Below are 14,475 nucleotides of genomic sequence, written 5' to 3'. Positions count from 1 at the left end.
TACGCGGTGTAGTAGTGGACAGTCATAGGAATCTAATTGGTTTTTTTTTTTAATAAAAAAAATAATAATTAAATTAATAGATTCAAACAAAAACTAATCCATTTTTTTTAGGGAATGAATTTAAATACGTGATAATATGAATATTGTTAAAATGTCGGTTTGATATATATATATTTTTTTTTAATGTTGGAGCGGTCGTTGATAGGTGGTGATAAATTTTAGGTTGATTAGTNAATAATTATTAGATATATTTTGAGAAGTGATTTAGATATTTTGAGAAAAAATTATTAGATATTTTAGGAATAAATTATATATCCACTCTACTAGGTTTTCATCTCAAGAAATCTTAAGTTGTCTCAAGCACAGTAGAATACAGTAGTTTCTACTTAGCGTCTTGTGAATAAAGAGTGTTTCCCACAAAGAGTTGTGTTTATCAATTTAATATCAGAGCGAGGTTGGTGTAAACGGTCTAATCTCTTAGAATTTTAATATGGTTTGTGGTTGCAATTCTGTTTGATCTTCCCTATTAAAAACAATTTCGTGGAATTACTAGTGAGTGAGTTTCTTTGTGTTGTGAGTAATCTATGACTCTGTGTGATGCCCCACATTGGTTGGAGAGGAGAATAAACCATCATTTATAAGGGTGTGGAAACCTTTCCTTAGCCGACGCGTTTTAAAGGTTTGAGGGGAAGCTCGAAAGGGAAAGCCTAAACAGGACAATATCTGCTAGCAGTGGATCTAGATCGTTACAAATAGTATCAGAGCCAAACACTGGACGATGTGCCAGCCTTCTCGTTGTTCCCTGAAGGGGGTAGACATGAGGCGGTGTGCCAGTAAGGACGCTAGGCCCCAAAGGGGGTGGATTTGGGGGCGGTCCCACATCAATTGGAGGAAGAAAATAGTGCCCGCGAGAATGCTGGGTCCCGAAGGGGGGTGGATTGTGATGTCCCACATTGGTTGGACAGGAGAACAAACCACCATTTATAAGGGTGTGGAAACCTTTCTCTAGCAGACACGTTTTAAAGCATTGAGGGGAAGCTCAAAAGGGAATTGGGGAATTGTTACACTCTACAAGTTTTGTATATGAACTAAAACCATAAAGACTCGTGTATGAACTAAGCAATACCGTACTGTTGTAGAAACTGTTAGTTCGAGAGCCTAAAGTATTAACCTCACAAACAAACACACACGCACGCGAGAGTGAATATTTAAACCTAAACTGTTTACAGAAATAGGAATATCTTATCAAGTGAAATAAACTCGACTTTTTTTAGTCAGACAATAGCAAAAAATGGAGATTCAAATTTGTGATATCTCGTTATCAACGTAAACTATGCACAAAGTAGCGATAGTACTCGAAAAAGTGTGTAGGGCACAACGTACATATAGGGAATGTGGAAAGTGTGGAAGAACGTTGTAGAAATTGAGCGCAAAGCACAGAGATTTGATTCCAATGGGTGGCACTAGAATTGGAAGCAAACCCAATTCCCCAAATCATGAATTTTCCAAACAATGCCCTTTGTACTTATTAGCTAAACTATACCAAATTTCATACTAAATTACAAATTTCCACATCCCCCAATATCTCTCTTACTCAACAAATTCCAAAATTTCACCCCTTTTTATTATTATTTAATTCTTTTTTTTTATCTTATTTAATGTATATATATATTTTTTAATATATAGTTTCACGGATAATTTGGGTTGAATATTTGGAATTATTTGATCTAGGTTCAATCGACGTTGGTTCAACTCTATTTTAATATTTTCGATTACTTCTTTTTATTATAATTTTAAACCCGATTAAATTGTAGAAATATTAAGTTACAGCAATTTAAAACTTTTAAGACAATATAAAAACATTTAAAATGAAAATGAGAAATAGACGTAAGGAAAATAAAATAATGTCCTATTCTAACCTAAGACTACAGAAATATGACATGCATTAATCCTAACATATGTTATATGTGTATTGCCTTTACCTGAAGTGTTAGAGTAGTACATTGTTTGAGTATTTTAAGAAATACTCAGTAAGTAACCTAACTATCGAGTTGGAAATGCAAACACGTGCAATATGAAAGGACCTATCATTTTAAACATCATGACAAACATAAATGTCATAATCATACTCGTAATATATGTGTCTGAACTCATTATAACGAGAAAGTATCCCGATGCAAGTAAACTCACAGTCATGCATGAAGTTCCACATTGGCATAATATATATATATATATTTCATACATAACATAACTTTCATGAAATGACATTTCATAAGGAGGTTTGTGCATCAAAGATTACCATTTCATGACAATTTCATACATTGCCGCATGACAACATCTTGGTATAGCTTAACATGACATATATTAGCATATTATATCATACCGTGACATATCGTTGCATACCATAACATAACTTGATGTATCGTAACATTATATCGTGTATCATAACATTGCATATCAACATACCACACATATAATGCGTGCAAGGACCACAGAACACGTGTTATCATACATAAATCAATTATTCCAACCAAGTCGATAGTGAAACCACTCACTTGATTGAAAATTATAAAAATATCAAAATATTTAATTTAAAGTAAGATCTAAATTTCACAACAAAAACGTCACATTACAATTCGTGAGAGTAACAACACTAATCATTATTTATTTAATTTTATTATAACTAAGGCACCAACTTTTATAATTTAATCCATGTCGATCTTGATTTCAAATAATTATTTAAAATGACTTAAAATAACATAAATAAAATATTGTAACTAACTGTTCGAACCATTTAAAAATAAAATAAATCTAAATTATTCCAATTTTAATCATACAATTTAATTATAATGAAGATAATTGTATAAAATTAACGAATGGGTGTGTTTTGTGTCATCAATTTTAAAATTTATTTATTCAATTAATATATAAACCCGACGGTTTGTCGGTTTTCTGAGCCATGCGCGTCGCACAAATTAGCATTCAATCAAGCTTTACAGATTTTATTTTAAAATTGTTGCCCATTCATTGACCAATTCAAGGTGTAATTTATTTCTTTTTTCTTTATTTTATATAATATTGTTTTGGCTTGTCTCCTTCCATTTTATTAGTAAAGCCACCGTGAACGAGAAAATAAATACGCTAATGCTTGATCCTACGGTTAAGATAGTCGCTCGAAAAGTCGTGCAACAATTTTCAACTTTGCTCGCGAATCATGTTAGTTTTTGGGGGTGCCCAACCCCTATCAAAACCCCAATCAACAATTGGGGCGGCTCAAGAGGCACTGGCGAAGAAGTCAGCACTAACAGAAATTTTGCACCACCATCCCCATCTCTTGAGGCACTTCTTAGAGAAATTCACATGTTAGTCATGCAACAACTACATTCAGAGTGTGAAAGAGGGCGAGTGTGGCCTTCACTCTCAAGAAATAGAGAAATATCTATCTAGAAATACCCAATAACATTCTTTCTCATGATCGAGAAATATCTACATAGATGGATACCGAGCCATTCCATGAATATATATATATATATAGATTCACTTTGGCTATACATCTCCCTGCATTCTCTTACACGACTATACAGTATACTTACTGCTTCTAAAAATAAAAATTATCCCACACTAAAAATGAAAATGACAGTGCAGGTTATTGGTTAATGCAGTAACTTTCAATTTTTTAAAAGTATTTTTAACCATTCCATCATGAGATCAGATATAGTCTCTGTTTATTCACATATTTATCATTTATTCGGATCTTACAACATAACGTAACAAATTTCTTTGTCATTATATTCCCACTCATCCTTAAATAAGTAAACATAGTTTAATATATCCACATTTTTGTCTAACCATATGAGGTAGTAATTTTGACATTTAAATAAACTATTTATGCACGTGGAATAAAAAAAAACTATATTATTTAATTTAATAAAAACAAGCACTTGATTGGAACGTTGATTAAAAAATAAATTTAACACATATAATATTATGTAAATGACAAATTAAATTTTATGATTTTTTAACCCACTCCAATTTATTAAATTTAATATATTATTTCCAAACAGTTTTTCAATTCGCTATTCTTCTCCACGTTGAACAGTAAAAAAAATCATTATTACTTTTCATTAAATTTTAAATACTAATTATTAAAAGAGTTTTAAATTTATAAATTAAATATTTAAAATGAACAAACATATTAACTAAAAGAAAAAAAAGAGAATAAAAATAAAAAAAAAACATTACATTATTCCAACTAAAAGTTTTAAAAAGTTTCCAATTAAATAACATAATTATTTAAATTAAATGATTTAGTTTTTTTTTAAATTTATTATGTGATTCTGTCACCCAATGGGGAGACCCTATTATTATTATTATTATTATTATTATTATTATTAATTTTAGAAAGTGGGAAACCCTAATTAAATGATAGGGCATTAGCTTTATAAACAAGGTATTTTTTATTAATAATTATCGTATAAATTAAGTTGGTGTAATTTAAAATTAAATTTAAAAAAGCTGAAGTTAATTTTTTTATCTTTTGATTTAAATTTATTAAATCGAAAAAAGAAATTTAGTTAAAAAGGTTAAATACTTTAGGAGGTTCGAAAGCTGCGACACGATCCGGGATACGTGGCACCAAAGCCGAGGACGTCAGCCGCCAAAACGCCGTCGTCTGGTCAACAACAGCGGCAGGGGCAGAGACAGCTGCTACAATCACTCAGCCGTGAGGGAAATCTGTGATCGTTTTCTGACGGCGTTAGGAAACGGTGTCAGGTAACGTAGGTGAAGAAATGGAGATGGATGGGGACAATGACGGTGATGGGTAACGGCGAGTGGACCCCACGTGGGGGACCTGCGGCTAGGAGAGTGTCGGGAGGTGGAGATTTATTAATTTTTATTTTTTTATTTTTTGTTATAAATGATGGACTTGGGAATGTGGTTGAGTTCACGTTTTCGCATTAATGAGAAGGCTGGATGTGTTGGAGAAAGTGCCACTCGTTTTGGCTTTATTTACGATTTTGGGTTTTCAAATTTTTTTAAATTATTTTTTCCTTTTTTTTTTTAAATAAAAAATATAAATTATTATCCATCCGTTTTCTTTTAACCTTTTCTTCTTTTAAAACTCCCAAGCACTTTGGCTCAAACATTTAGGAAAACCCTTATATATATATATATATATATATATAAGTAATAATATTAAAATTTTGTACGGTCACTACAAAAAAAGTGCTTCCTTTCAAATTAGATGATTCTATTCACCTTTTTTTTTTTTTTTTTTTTTTTTTTTTTTTTTTTTTTTTTTTTTTTTTTTTTTTTTNTTTTTTTTTTTTTTTTTTATATCAATTCAAATAAAAAATTTAAAAATTAAAGTTAATGGGTCCCTCAAAAGGAAATTGTGAGTGTTAGTTTTGTAATTATAATGAAATTGGAGGGCCTTATAAGAAATTGACAAACTAAAGGTTCATTGGGCAAAAATTGCAGAGGAAACTGATTTGAATTGCAGGCTGATGAAGAACAGAGACATGGTTGCATTTGTACAGTGCGAGCTAATCTTTGTATCCATTCGACCAATTCCCAGGCTTTTGTTTCCCTCTAAGTTTCACTTTTTGAATTAAAAAGGTCTGACTTTTGTTTGAACACAGCGGGGTGGAATAATTTCTTAAGGATGGTTGGGAAGGAGTCTCATGTGGGTTAATTTAGAGAATGATCACAGATTTATAAGTAAAAAATACTTCTCTATTGGTATCACGATGGAGATTCATGATTCTTAACCTAACCCATTAACAAAAATTCATTTTTTTCGACTAATTTAAGCATAATTCCATTTGTTTAAGCCATTAAGGTAAGTTTTACCTATGAAACTTATTGGAAATTGAACAAAAAGTTGGAATCATATGAAAGATTAGCCTAAATGTGATAAAAGTTCGTGAAAAGTTATGATTGTGAAACTGATTTTGAAGAGGTTGTTTTGAAATCTCTCTCTTGGACAGACACACACACACCCCACAAAGCTGATTGATTGTTCTTTTCACTCAAGGGTTTCTCTCTCTTCTCTCTCTCTAAAAAGCTTTTGTAGAAAACAAGAGAGAAGAAGAGGGGAAAAAGATAACCCAATTTTATGTTTTGGGTTTTCATTACTCTGTTTTTCTTTTCCCTTTTACAAAGTTCAATCTATCCTCTCTTTTCGGACCCATTTTGGCTTGTTTCTGTGACTCTGCTGGCTTGACGTGAAAGAAGAAGGAGACCCATCAAAGGGAAGAGGGTGAAAAAGCAAGCCCTCGCTAAGATTTGGATAACAACTTGTTTCTGGGTTTTGTTTTTTTAACTGTTGTGAGCAGCTTTTTTGCTCTGTTTTGATTGAAGATTTGGTGGATTTGGGCGGTGAGTTCTAAGTTTTACTGTGTGTATTTTGATGAATCAATGCTCTATTTGGTTTCTCGCTTGATTTTGTTTTCCCTTTTATCAGATTTGATGAAGCTTTATTTGAGCTGATTGAGTTTATTTTTCAGCTGGGTTCTGTGTGAAGGGATTAGCAAGAGCTAGCTGGCTTCTGTCGTGTCACTGCCTTTGTTCCTGTTTTGGTTGGACATTAGAAGTGAAACATATTGTTGTCTGAAGTATCTTTGTTTTACTGAATTCCCTCAAATCCATGTTGAATGACAGCCATTTTTGGTGATTTGAAAGCTCAGTGGAGGTTCTTAGTTCAAAATGAATTGAGAAATCATCTCTGCATGTGGGTTTGCTTTCCTTTTTGTGAATTTTGTATACTGATTAAGATGAAATGAAAAGGGTCTTGTCATTGTAACTTAAATCCAACATTGTGGGATGACAGTTCGATAATGCACATGTTTTTCTGGGTTTGGTCCTCATTCATGTCTTTGAGCAGCAGTGGCAATATCTGCTTCTAGGAGTGTGAGAATTGACTTTGTAAGAGTGTAAATTTTCGACGAAACGACGCGGTAATGAGTCGAGAATCGAAACGGGGAAAGCAGGACAAAGGTTCTGATGATGCTCAGAAAGTGATTGTTGCAGTGAAGGCTTCCAAAGAAATTCCTAAAACTGCACTTGTTTGGGCGTTGACTCATGTTGTTCAAATTGGTGATTGCATAACTTTGCTGGTTGTTGTTCCTTCTCAAAGCTCTGGTATATTTCTCCCTTTCCTTTCCCTCATTTTGATATTGGTTAATCATTTGTTCATCTTCCAAATGTTGTCACATAGTGTTTGCTTGTCTGGAAACATGTTTCGGAACCGATAACAGCTTAGACTGCTTTTTATCATATAGTGTGAGATCCCACGTCGGTTGGAAAGGAGCACGAAACACCCTTTATAAGGGCGTGGAAACCTTTCCCTAGCAGACGCGTTTTAAAGCCTTGAGGGGAAGCCCAAAGAGGACAATATCTGCTAGCGGTGGGTCTGAGCTGTTACATTATTACAATGTGAGATCCCACGTCGATTGGGGAGGAGAACGAAACACCCTTTATAAGCATGTGGAAACGTCTTCCTAGTAGACGCATTTTAAAAATCTTGAGGGAAAACCCGAAAGAGAAAGCCCAAAGAGGACAATACTCCTTACACATAGTTTCCAATCATTTGTTCATCATATCCTTCAGGTAGAAAATTCTGGGGTTTTCCGAGATTCGCTGGGGATTGTGCGAGTGGTCACAAGAAAGCTCACTCTGGAACGAGCTCGGAGCTGAAATGTGATATCACTGATTCATGTTCACAGATGATCCTTCAGCTTCATGATGTTTATGATCCAAATAAGGTTAAAGCCTTGGCTGTTTGAAGAGTAAAACGCCTATTAGATGACATGTTTCTTGAAATGGAACCTTGTCTTTTGCAGATCAATGTGAAAATTAAGATCGTTTCGGCGTCGCCTAATGGGGCCGTGGCCGCTGAGGCCAAGAGAGCTCAAGCTAGCTGGGTTGTATTAGACAAGTAAGTCTCTCTTCTGCTCACTTCTCAGTTCTTCCTATGATGTTTATATAATTATTTCTAATTGTTTCAGACATCTCAAACACGAGGAGAAATGTTGCATGGAAGAGTTACAATGCAACATTGTCGTAATGAAGCGATCGCAGCCGAAAGTTCTTCGTTTGAACTTGGTCGGTTCTCCAAAGAAGGAACCAGACATGCCTTCTCCATTACCTTATGATATAGACGACGGGTCCGAAAGCAATCGAAAAGAAAACGATCCTCTCGATTTCATTCGAGGACCAGTTGTGACTCCGAATAGCAGTCCAGAGTTAGACACGCCTTTTACTGCTACCGAAGCTGGAACATCATCAGTGTCGAGCTCAGATCCTGGAACTTCTCCATTTTTCGTCTCGGAAATGAACGGAGACACGAAGAAAGAGGAGTTGTTTGTTATCAAGGAAAATAAAGAACTTGATGCTGCTAGTTCAGACTCAGATATTGAGAATTTATCTGTTTCTTCGAGGAGTTTAAGGTTCCAACCATGGATGTCAGAACTTCTAAGTTCTCATCTTCAATCCTCTCAACACATTGGAAGGCCACGAAGATGTGATGATAGGAATCAAATGTCGACAAGAAAATCTTCAAAACTCGACAGAGAATCTAGCATTGGAATGTCGAGCCATATAAGCGACAATGATTTCCATGGCGATGTACGAGATGCAGTGTCATTATCCAGGAACACGCCGCCCGGCCCTCCTCCCTTATGCTCAATATGCCAACACAAGGCACCAGTTTTCGGAAAGCCTCCGAGGTGGTTCAGCTATGCCGAGCTCGAGCTCGCTACAGGTGGATTTTCACAAGCCAACTTTTTGGCAGAAGGAGGATATGGATCTGTTCACAGAGGGGTACTCCCGGACGGACAGGTGGTTGCTGTCAAGCAGCACAAACTGGCTAGTTCTCAAGGAGACCATGAATTTTGTTCCGAAGTCGAAGTTCTTAGCTGTGCACAGCATCGAAACGTCGTTTTGTTGATCGGCTTTTGTATAGAGGAGAAAAGAAGGTTGTTGGTTTATGAATACATCTGCAATGGCTCATTGGATTCTCATTTATATGGTAACCTTTTGGCTTTAACAGTTCATATATGATTTTAGAGGTGAATCAGTGATCTAATACTAATAAACTGGAGTGGCCATGTTCGTTATTGTTTCAGGACGACAACAAGAGCCGTTAGAATGGTCTGCTCGACAAAAAGTTGCCGTGGGAGCTGCAAGGGGGCTACGTTATCTCCATGAAGAATGTCGAGTCGGTTGCATTGTTCATCGGGATATGCGGCCGAACAACATTCTTATCACCCATGATTTCGAACCATTAGTAAGAAAATCTTCCATCTTGGAAAGCATTTATGAATTACTTCTCATAGTTGTACTCCATCACACACTGCATCACAAATTACAGAACAGACAGTACTCTATGATAATTTGTGTGCTTATAGTCCTTAGGGTGCTAGAATTAATCAAGGTTGAGATCCCACATCGGTTGGAGAGGGGAACGAACCATTCTTTATAAGGGTGTGGAAATCTTTCTCTAGTAGACACGTTTTAAATTCTTGAGGGGAAGCTCGAAGGAGACAATATTTGCTAACGGTGAGATTGGGCTGGTACAAATGGTATCAAGCCAGATACCGGGCGATGTGCTAGACAATATTTGCTAACGGTGAGCTTGGGCTGGTACAAATGGTATCAAGCCAGATACCGGGCGATGTGCTAGCGAGGTCGCTGGGGCATGAAGGGGGTGGATTGTGAGATTTCACATCGGTTGAAGAGGAGAGCAGAGTATTCTTTATAAGGGTATGAAAATCTATCCCAAGTAGATGTGTTTTAAAACCGTGAGGGGAAGCCCGGAAGAGAAAGCCCAAAGAGGACAATATCTGCTAGTGGTGGGCTTGGGCTGTTACAAATGGTATTAGAGTCGGACACCAGGCGGTGTCTCAGTGAGGACGCTGAGTCTCGAAGGGGGGTGGACATCAGGCAGTGTTCCGAGGACGCTGGGCCCCAAAGGGGAGTGGATTGTAAGATCCCACATCGATTGGAGAGGGAAATTTGTGCCAACGAGGACGTTGGGCTCCGAAGGGGGTAGATTGTGAGATCTCATATCGGTTGAAGAGGGGAACAAAACATTATGTAAAAAGGTGTGGAAACCTTTCCCTAGCAAACGCATTTTAATCTTAAACATTTTTGCTTGGACAATGTCTAAGTTTCGTTCTTTCTCTACAAGGTTGGAGATTTTGGTCTTGCAAGATGGCAGCCCGACGGAGATACCGGTGTCGAGACGAGAGTTATTGGAACATTTGGGTAGGCATCCGACCACATTCTTGTACCTTGTACCTTTTCTCGATCACACCTCGTTCACATATCGTATCTTATTTTCTTTGGTCTAGGTATTTGGCTCCAGAGTACGCTCAAAGCGGTCAAATCACCGAAAAAGCTGACGTTTATTCCTTCGGCGTGGTACTGGTGGAGCTAATTACCGGAAGAAAAGCCGTTGACCTTAACCGACCAAAAGGTCAACAGTGTCTCACTGAATGGGTATGGAGATTGAGTGAACATATAGTTAGCAAGCTTGAAAGGATACTATTACCAACTACTCATACTTTGTTCTTCCAAATCAGGCACGCCCCCTGTTGGATGAGTTCCTCATTGATGAACTGATTGATCCAAGGTTGGGAAATAGCTTTGCCGAGAACGAAGTGTACTGTATGCTGCACGCTGCGTCGTTATGCATCCGAAGAGATCCGAACGCGAGGCCTCGTATGTCACAGGTTAGATATCAAGTCTAAAACCATCTAGCATTGATGATGGACTTTTTCAAAACTTGACACCATTCCTTTCCATTTGGATCTGTTAAGGTTTTACGGATTCTAGAGGGCGACCTCATCATGGATGCTAATTACTTGTCGACACCCGGTTACGACGTGGGTAATCGTAGCGGTCGGATGTGGACTGAGCAGCAGCAGCAGCAGCAGCAAAACTACAGTGGCTCGTTATCAGACGAGACGCTCGAGAGGTTCAATGAAAAGGTGTGTCTTGAGAGCTTAAGATCAGGTGGTTACTGGGAGAGGGACAAGACAAGGAGGAGTTCAAGTGGCAGTAATTTGTAAAGTGGCTCAGCATATTCTTAGAACACACTACAATACACCCTTTTGTCTGAATTTTTTTGGGTAATTCTTTTTGCTCATTGAAAGCTTTTGTTTGTGTATAGTAGTAGTTGTAGTAGTAAGTTTTGTAGGAAAATAGTGTAGCAGCTAAGCCTGTAAATCAAGGAAGCTGTTCTTTGGACATAGAACTCTCCCTTTTCGCTCGATCTCGACTTTAAATCCATTAGATTGCATTCTCGTGCTTGTTCGGTTGTGGTCGGTTTTGTACTGAATGTACGTTTTCAAACTTGAGATGGGTTTTTACTTGGTAAGTTTTGAATGTTGAAGTCGGAAAAGTTGTGAGAAGATAATGAGACCCTTGAGTATATGTTGCTTAAGTTGGTGTCTACGATACAGGACAATAATGTCGTTTATGTCAAGTTTGTATAAAAAATTACATATCAAGGCAGACATTCCATGTGAGAGATGAACGAGTGCTAGCGAGGATGCTGGACCTTAAAAATAGGTGGATTGTGAGATACCACATCGGTTGGGGAGGAGAACAAAACATTCTTTATAAGAGTGTGTAAATCTCCCCTAGTATAGACGTGTTAAAAAAATCTTGAGGGAAAATTCGAAAGGGAAAGCCGAAAGAGGACAATATCGACTAGTGGTGGACTTGGGCTGTTACAAATGGTATCATAGTTAGACACCAAGCGGTGTGCCAACGAGGATGTTGAGCTTCGTGGACGCTAAGCCCCAAAGGGGTGAACAGTGGGTGGTGTGCAAACGAGGGCTCTGAATGGACCCCAAAATGGGAGTGGATTGCGAGACCCCACATTAAGCAGTATGCCAGCGAGGATGTTGAGCCCCGAATGGTGGATATTGAGCAGTGTGCCAGTGAACACTCCGAAGGAGGGGCGTCGATGGAAAATGGGAACGACAGCACCTAATTTAGGATTTTATTTATTTTTCATATAATCAAATTTCAATAAAATCCCAAAAAGCATATTTTTGTAAAGTTGAGAGATAAAATATTTGGTTAAACAATGAAAAAAAAATGAAATCAATTGAAACTCATAAGAATTAAGATACATCGATTGAAACAAAATTGGTGTAAAAAAAAAAAAGTTGAATTATTAAAAATATGAAAACAAATGTTAACACAAATTTGTTGCATCACAAGAATGATAAATTAAGAATTCGAAAGCAGAAATCGAATTGCACAATTTCATAAATTTTTCAATCTTCAAAAACAGAGATCACCATAAGGAATCAGAACAAAAAGAAGATCCAATAACCTCTACAATTAAGAAGACGATCCAGGCGCCATCAATCCAGTAGCTTCTTCATCCAAGTAGAGATTCTCGGTCTTCCTCACGGCGGCGTGCGCCAAAACGACGACGGCGCCGATGATCAGAGCGATGAGAATATTGAGTGAGGCGTTGGTCAAGAACAAGAATCCGATGGTGAGAACAGAGAGGACGAGGAGAATGATCCAATCTTGGAGAACACGGCCGGCGATAACGAGAGGCTGATCGCGGAGGAAGTAGAGGAAGAGCCAGAGGGACATCATGAGCACGAAGACGATGAGGGAAATCGGATGCCAGAGGAGGGCGAGGAAGAGGATGATTAGGATGACGATGGCGTAGTTCATACGGAAGTAAGCGAGGTTGATTTTGATGCGAGCGAGAGTGTCGTGGAGGTTGGAAGGGAGAGTGAAGGAGCGGTAATCGGCCATGAGACGCCATGGACGGCGGTGGCCGAGCCCGTCTTTGAAGCGCTGTTTGGCGCGGGAGATGTACTCGAGGTTAGCGGCGGTGGCAGCGGCAGCGGCGTAGGAGGTTGGAATCGTGCCGTAGTCGGTCATTTTTGTCGTCGGTGCCGGAGCTGGGTGGTGGTTTGACTGATTTTTGGGGGAATCGGGGATTGAATGTAGAAAATGTTTGGGAGATCTAACAATGAGACTTTGACGGCCAATAAATTGCCCCAAAAAATTTAAATAAATATTAAATTATACCAAATAAAAAATATCTAAAATCCGATCAGAAATTAAATATGTTTTATTTCAAATAATGCTTCCCGTTAATTTCTAATTTTTTTTTTTATGATGCATGTGAATGAAGACAAAACATACTTTAAAGACTCACGTCGGTCTAGAAGTGAAGAGTAAGTAATGTAACCATGTAAGGGAAAAACAAGCATCAAATGCAAACTCTAATCTAATTCAAATTTTGGGTATCGGGCAGAAAAAAAATATAAATAAGTTGAGTCGAACCAATTCTCCATATTTATTTATATTTTAAGTACCTAATTAAATTAGGTAATTTGATGATATTATGGAATATAATCTAAAAACGAATGGCTTTAAAAAGTTGGCGTGAACAGCTTACGTGGCATTGAGACGTGGCTTAAGGAATAAGGAATGGGTTTAAAAATGTCAAAGAAACTTATCGTATGTTTCGCCCTAAAATATTGGAATTTTCTTTTCAGAAATTCCAAATATAATTATTGTTATTTTATTTAATAACAAATATTGATTTTTAATTTCTTGGGAATTGGCTTCGGCAACGTGGCTAGTATTTAATTAATATCAAAACGATATTAATTATTATTATTATTTGAATTTTACTTTAATAAATAAATGTTATGAGAAACAAATTTTAATTTTATATTTAATAGGGACCATTAATACGTCAACCACTAGACTACAAATGAGAAGGAGCCACGTGGATGGAAGAGAGCTGGCCGAAAGTGCCATTTGTACAGAAATAATTAGTTGGCAGTTTTCTAAAAATGTCGACATGTCGGCAAATATATTTTTTAAAAAAATTTCGTTTTCGGGTGAGGAGGAGACATTTATGGGCTACCGGGTCGGAAGCAACCCATGGAGCAACCCAGAACTCCAGCCCAGTAATCCAATCAATTAAGCCCAAGCCCAAGCCCCAGCAAGTGTTACCAGCCCATGCGTGCAGCCACCACCAGCAAATCAGCCCAACAACCCGCAAGGCGGTCCATGAAATTATTCGATGATTAAGGGTTTGTTAGCTTATTCTTAATTGTGAACCATGTGGTCCACATTGTTATCTGGCAATGAGTTGATCGATGAGCCACAAAGGGCTTGATCATGATTAACGATGAGCTCTAAGAAGCTAGAGAGATGATGAACTTCAATGAGCTAAAGAAACAATAAGCCTCAAAGAGATTAGATTAAGATATATGGTCCCATCGAATAGTAAAAGCTAATTATCTAAAGAACTCGAGTGACCCTATTAAGTTAGATGAGCTCCAAGAAGTTGTAAAGTCGAGAACGATGAATATATTAGGCTCCAAGAAGCTAGGTTAGGGAGTATGTTGAGCTCCAAGGGGCTAAACTAAGAAAGAACAAATGGAGCTTTTAGTCGCTAGATTATAAGCCTTGATT

General features: G+C 37.2%; 2 protein-coding genes across 3 annotated transcripts; one reads left to right on the top strand and one right to left on the bottom strand.

Moving 5' to 3' along the window:
* Positions 1–5,842: 5,842 nt before the first annotated feature.
* LOC111791002 (inactive protein kinase SELMODRAFT_444075-like) lies at positions 5,843–11,375 on the top strand. 2 transcript variants are annotated; one of them, XM_023672169.1, is made up of 11 exons: positions 5,843–6,381; positions 6,510–6,733; positions 6,887–7,143; positions 7,612–7,766; positions 7,845–7,939; positions 8,010–9,031; positions 9,129–9,289; positions 10,193–10,269; positions 10,356–10,503; positions 10,587–10,736; positions 10,824–11,375. In XM_023672169.1, the coding sequence occupies exons 3-11, from the start codon at positions 6,963–6,965 to the stop codon at positions 11,073–11,075; spliced, it is 2,241 nt and encodes a 746-aa protein (XP_023527937.1). In that variant the 5' UTR covers positions 5,843–6,381; positions 6,510–6,733; positions 6,887–6,962; the 3' UTR covers positions 11,076–11,375. The 2 variants fall into 2 exon arrangements, with proteins under 2 accessions (XP_023527937.1, XP_023527936.1); XM_023672168.1 differs by having other exon boundaries at positions 6,833–7,143.
* A 404-nt stretch (positions 11,376–11,779) lies between these two features.
* Positions 11,780–13,022, bottom strand: LOC111791116 (PRA1 family protein F3-like). The gene is made up of 2 exons (XM_023672329.1): positions 12,353–13,022; positions 11,780–12,000 (listed from the first exon to the last, which is right to left on the bottom strand). The coding sequence occupies exon 1, from the start codon at positions 12,919–12,921 to the stop codon at positions 12,361–12,363; it is 561 nt and encodes a 186-aa protein (XP_023528097.1). The 5' UTR covers positions 12,922–13,022; the 3' UTR covers positions 11,780–12,000; positions 12,353–12,360.
* Between the last annotated feature and the right edge of the window lie 1,453 nt (positions 13,023–14,475).

The sequence above is a fragment of the Cucurbita pepo genome, chromosome LG03, assembly GCF_002806865.2.
Source record: "Cucurbita pepo subsp. pepo cultivar mu-cu-16 chromosome LG03, ASM280686v2, whole genome shotgun sequence".
In the NCBI taxonomy this organism is placed as follows: domain Eukaryota; kingdom Viridiplantae; phylum Streptophyta; class Magnoliopsida; order Cucurbitales; family Cucurbitaceae; genus Cucurbita; species Cucurbita pepo.
This window is presented reverse-complemented; position numbering and strand designations above follow the sequence as displayed.

Excerpts from the sequence above, each read along its gene's own strand:
- LOC111791002 (XM_023672169.1), top strand. The coding sequence starts at position 6,963 with ATGAGTCGAGAATCGAAACGGGGAAAGCAGGACAAAGGTTCTGATGAT. Across the intron at positions 7,940-8,009 it reads AGCTGGGTTGTATTAGACAA|ACATCTCAAACACGAGGAGA; the intron begins GTAAGTCTCTCT and ends TAATTGTTTCAG. Across the intron at positions 10,504-10,586 it reads AACAGTGTCTCACTGAATGG|GCACGCCCCCTGTTGGATGA; the intron begins GTATGGAGATTG and ends CTTCCAAATCAG.
- LOC111791116 (XM_023672329.1), bottom strand. The coding sequence starts at position 12,921 with ATGACCGACTACGGCACGATTCCAACCTCCTACGCCGCTGCCGCTGCC.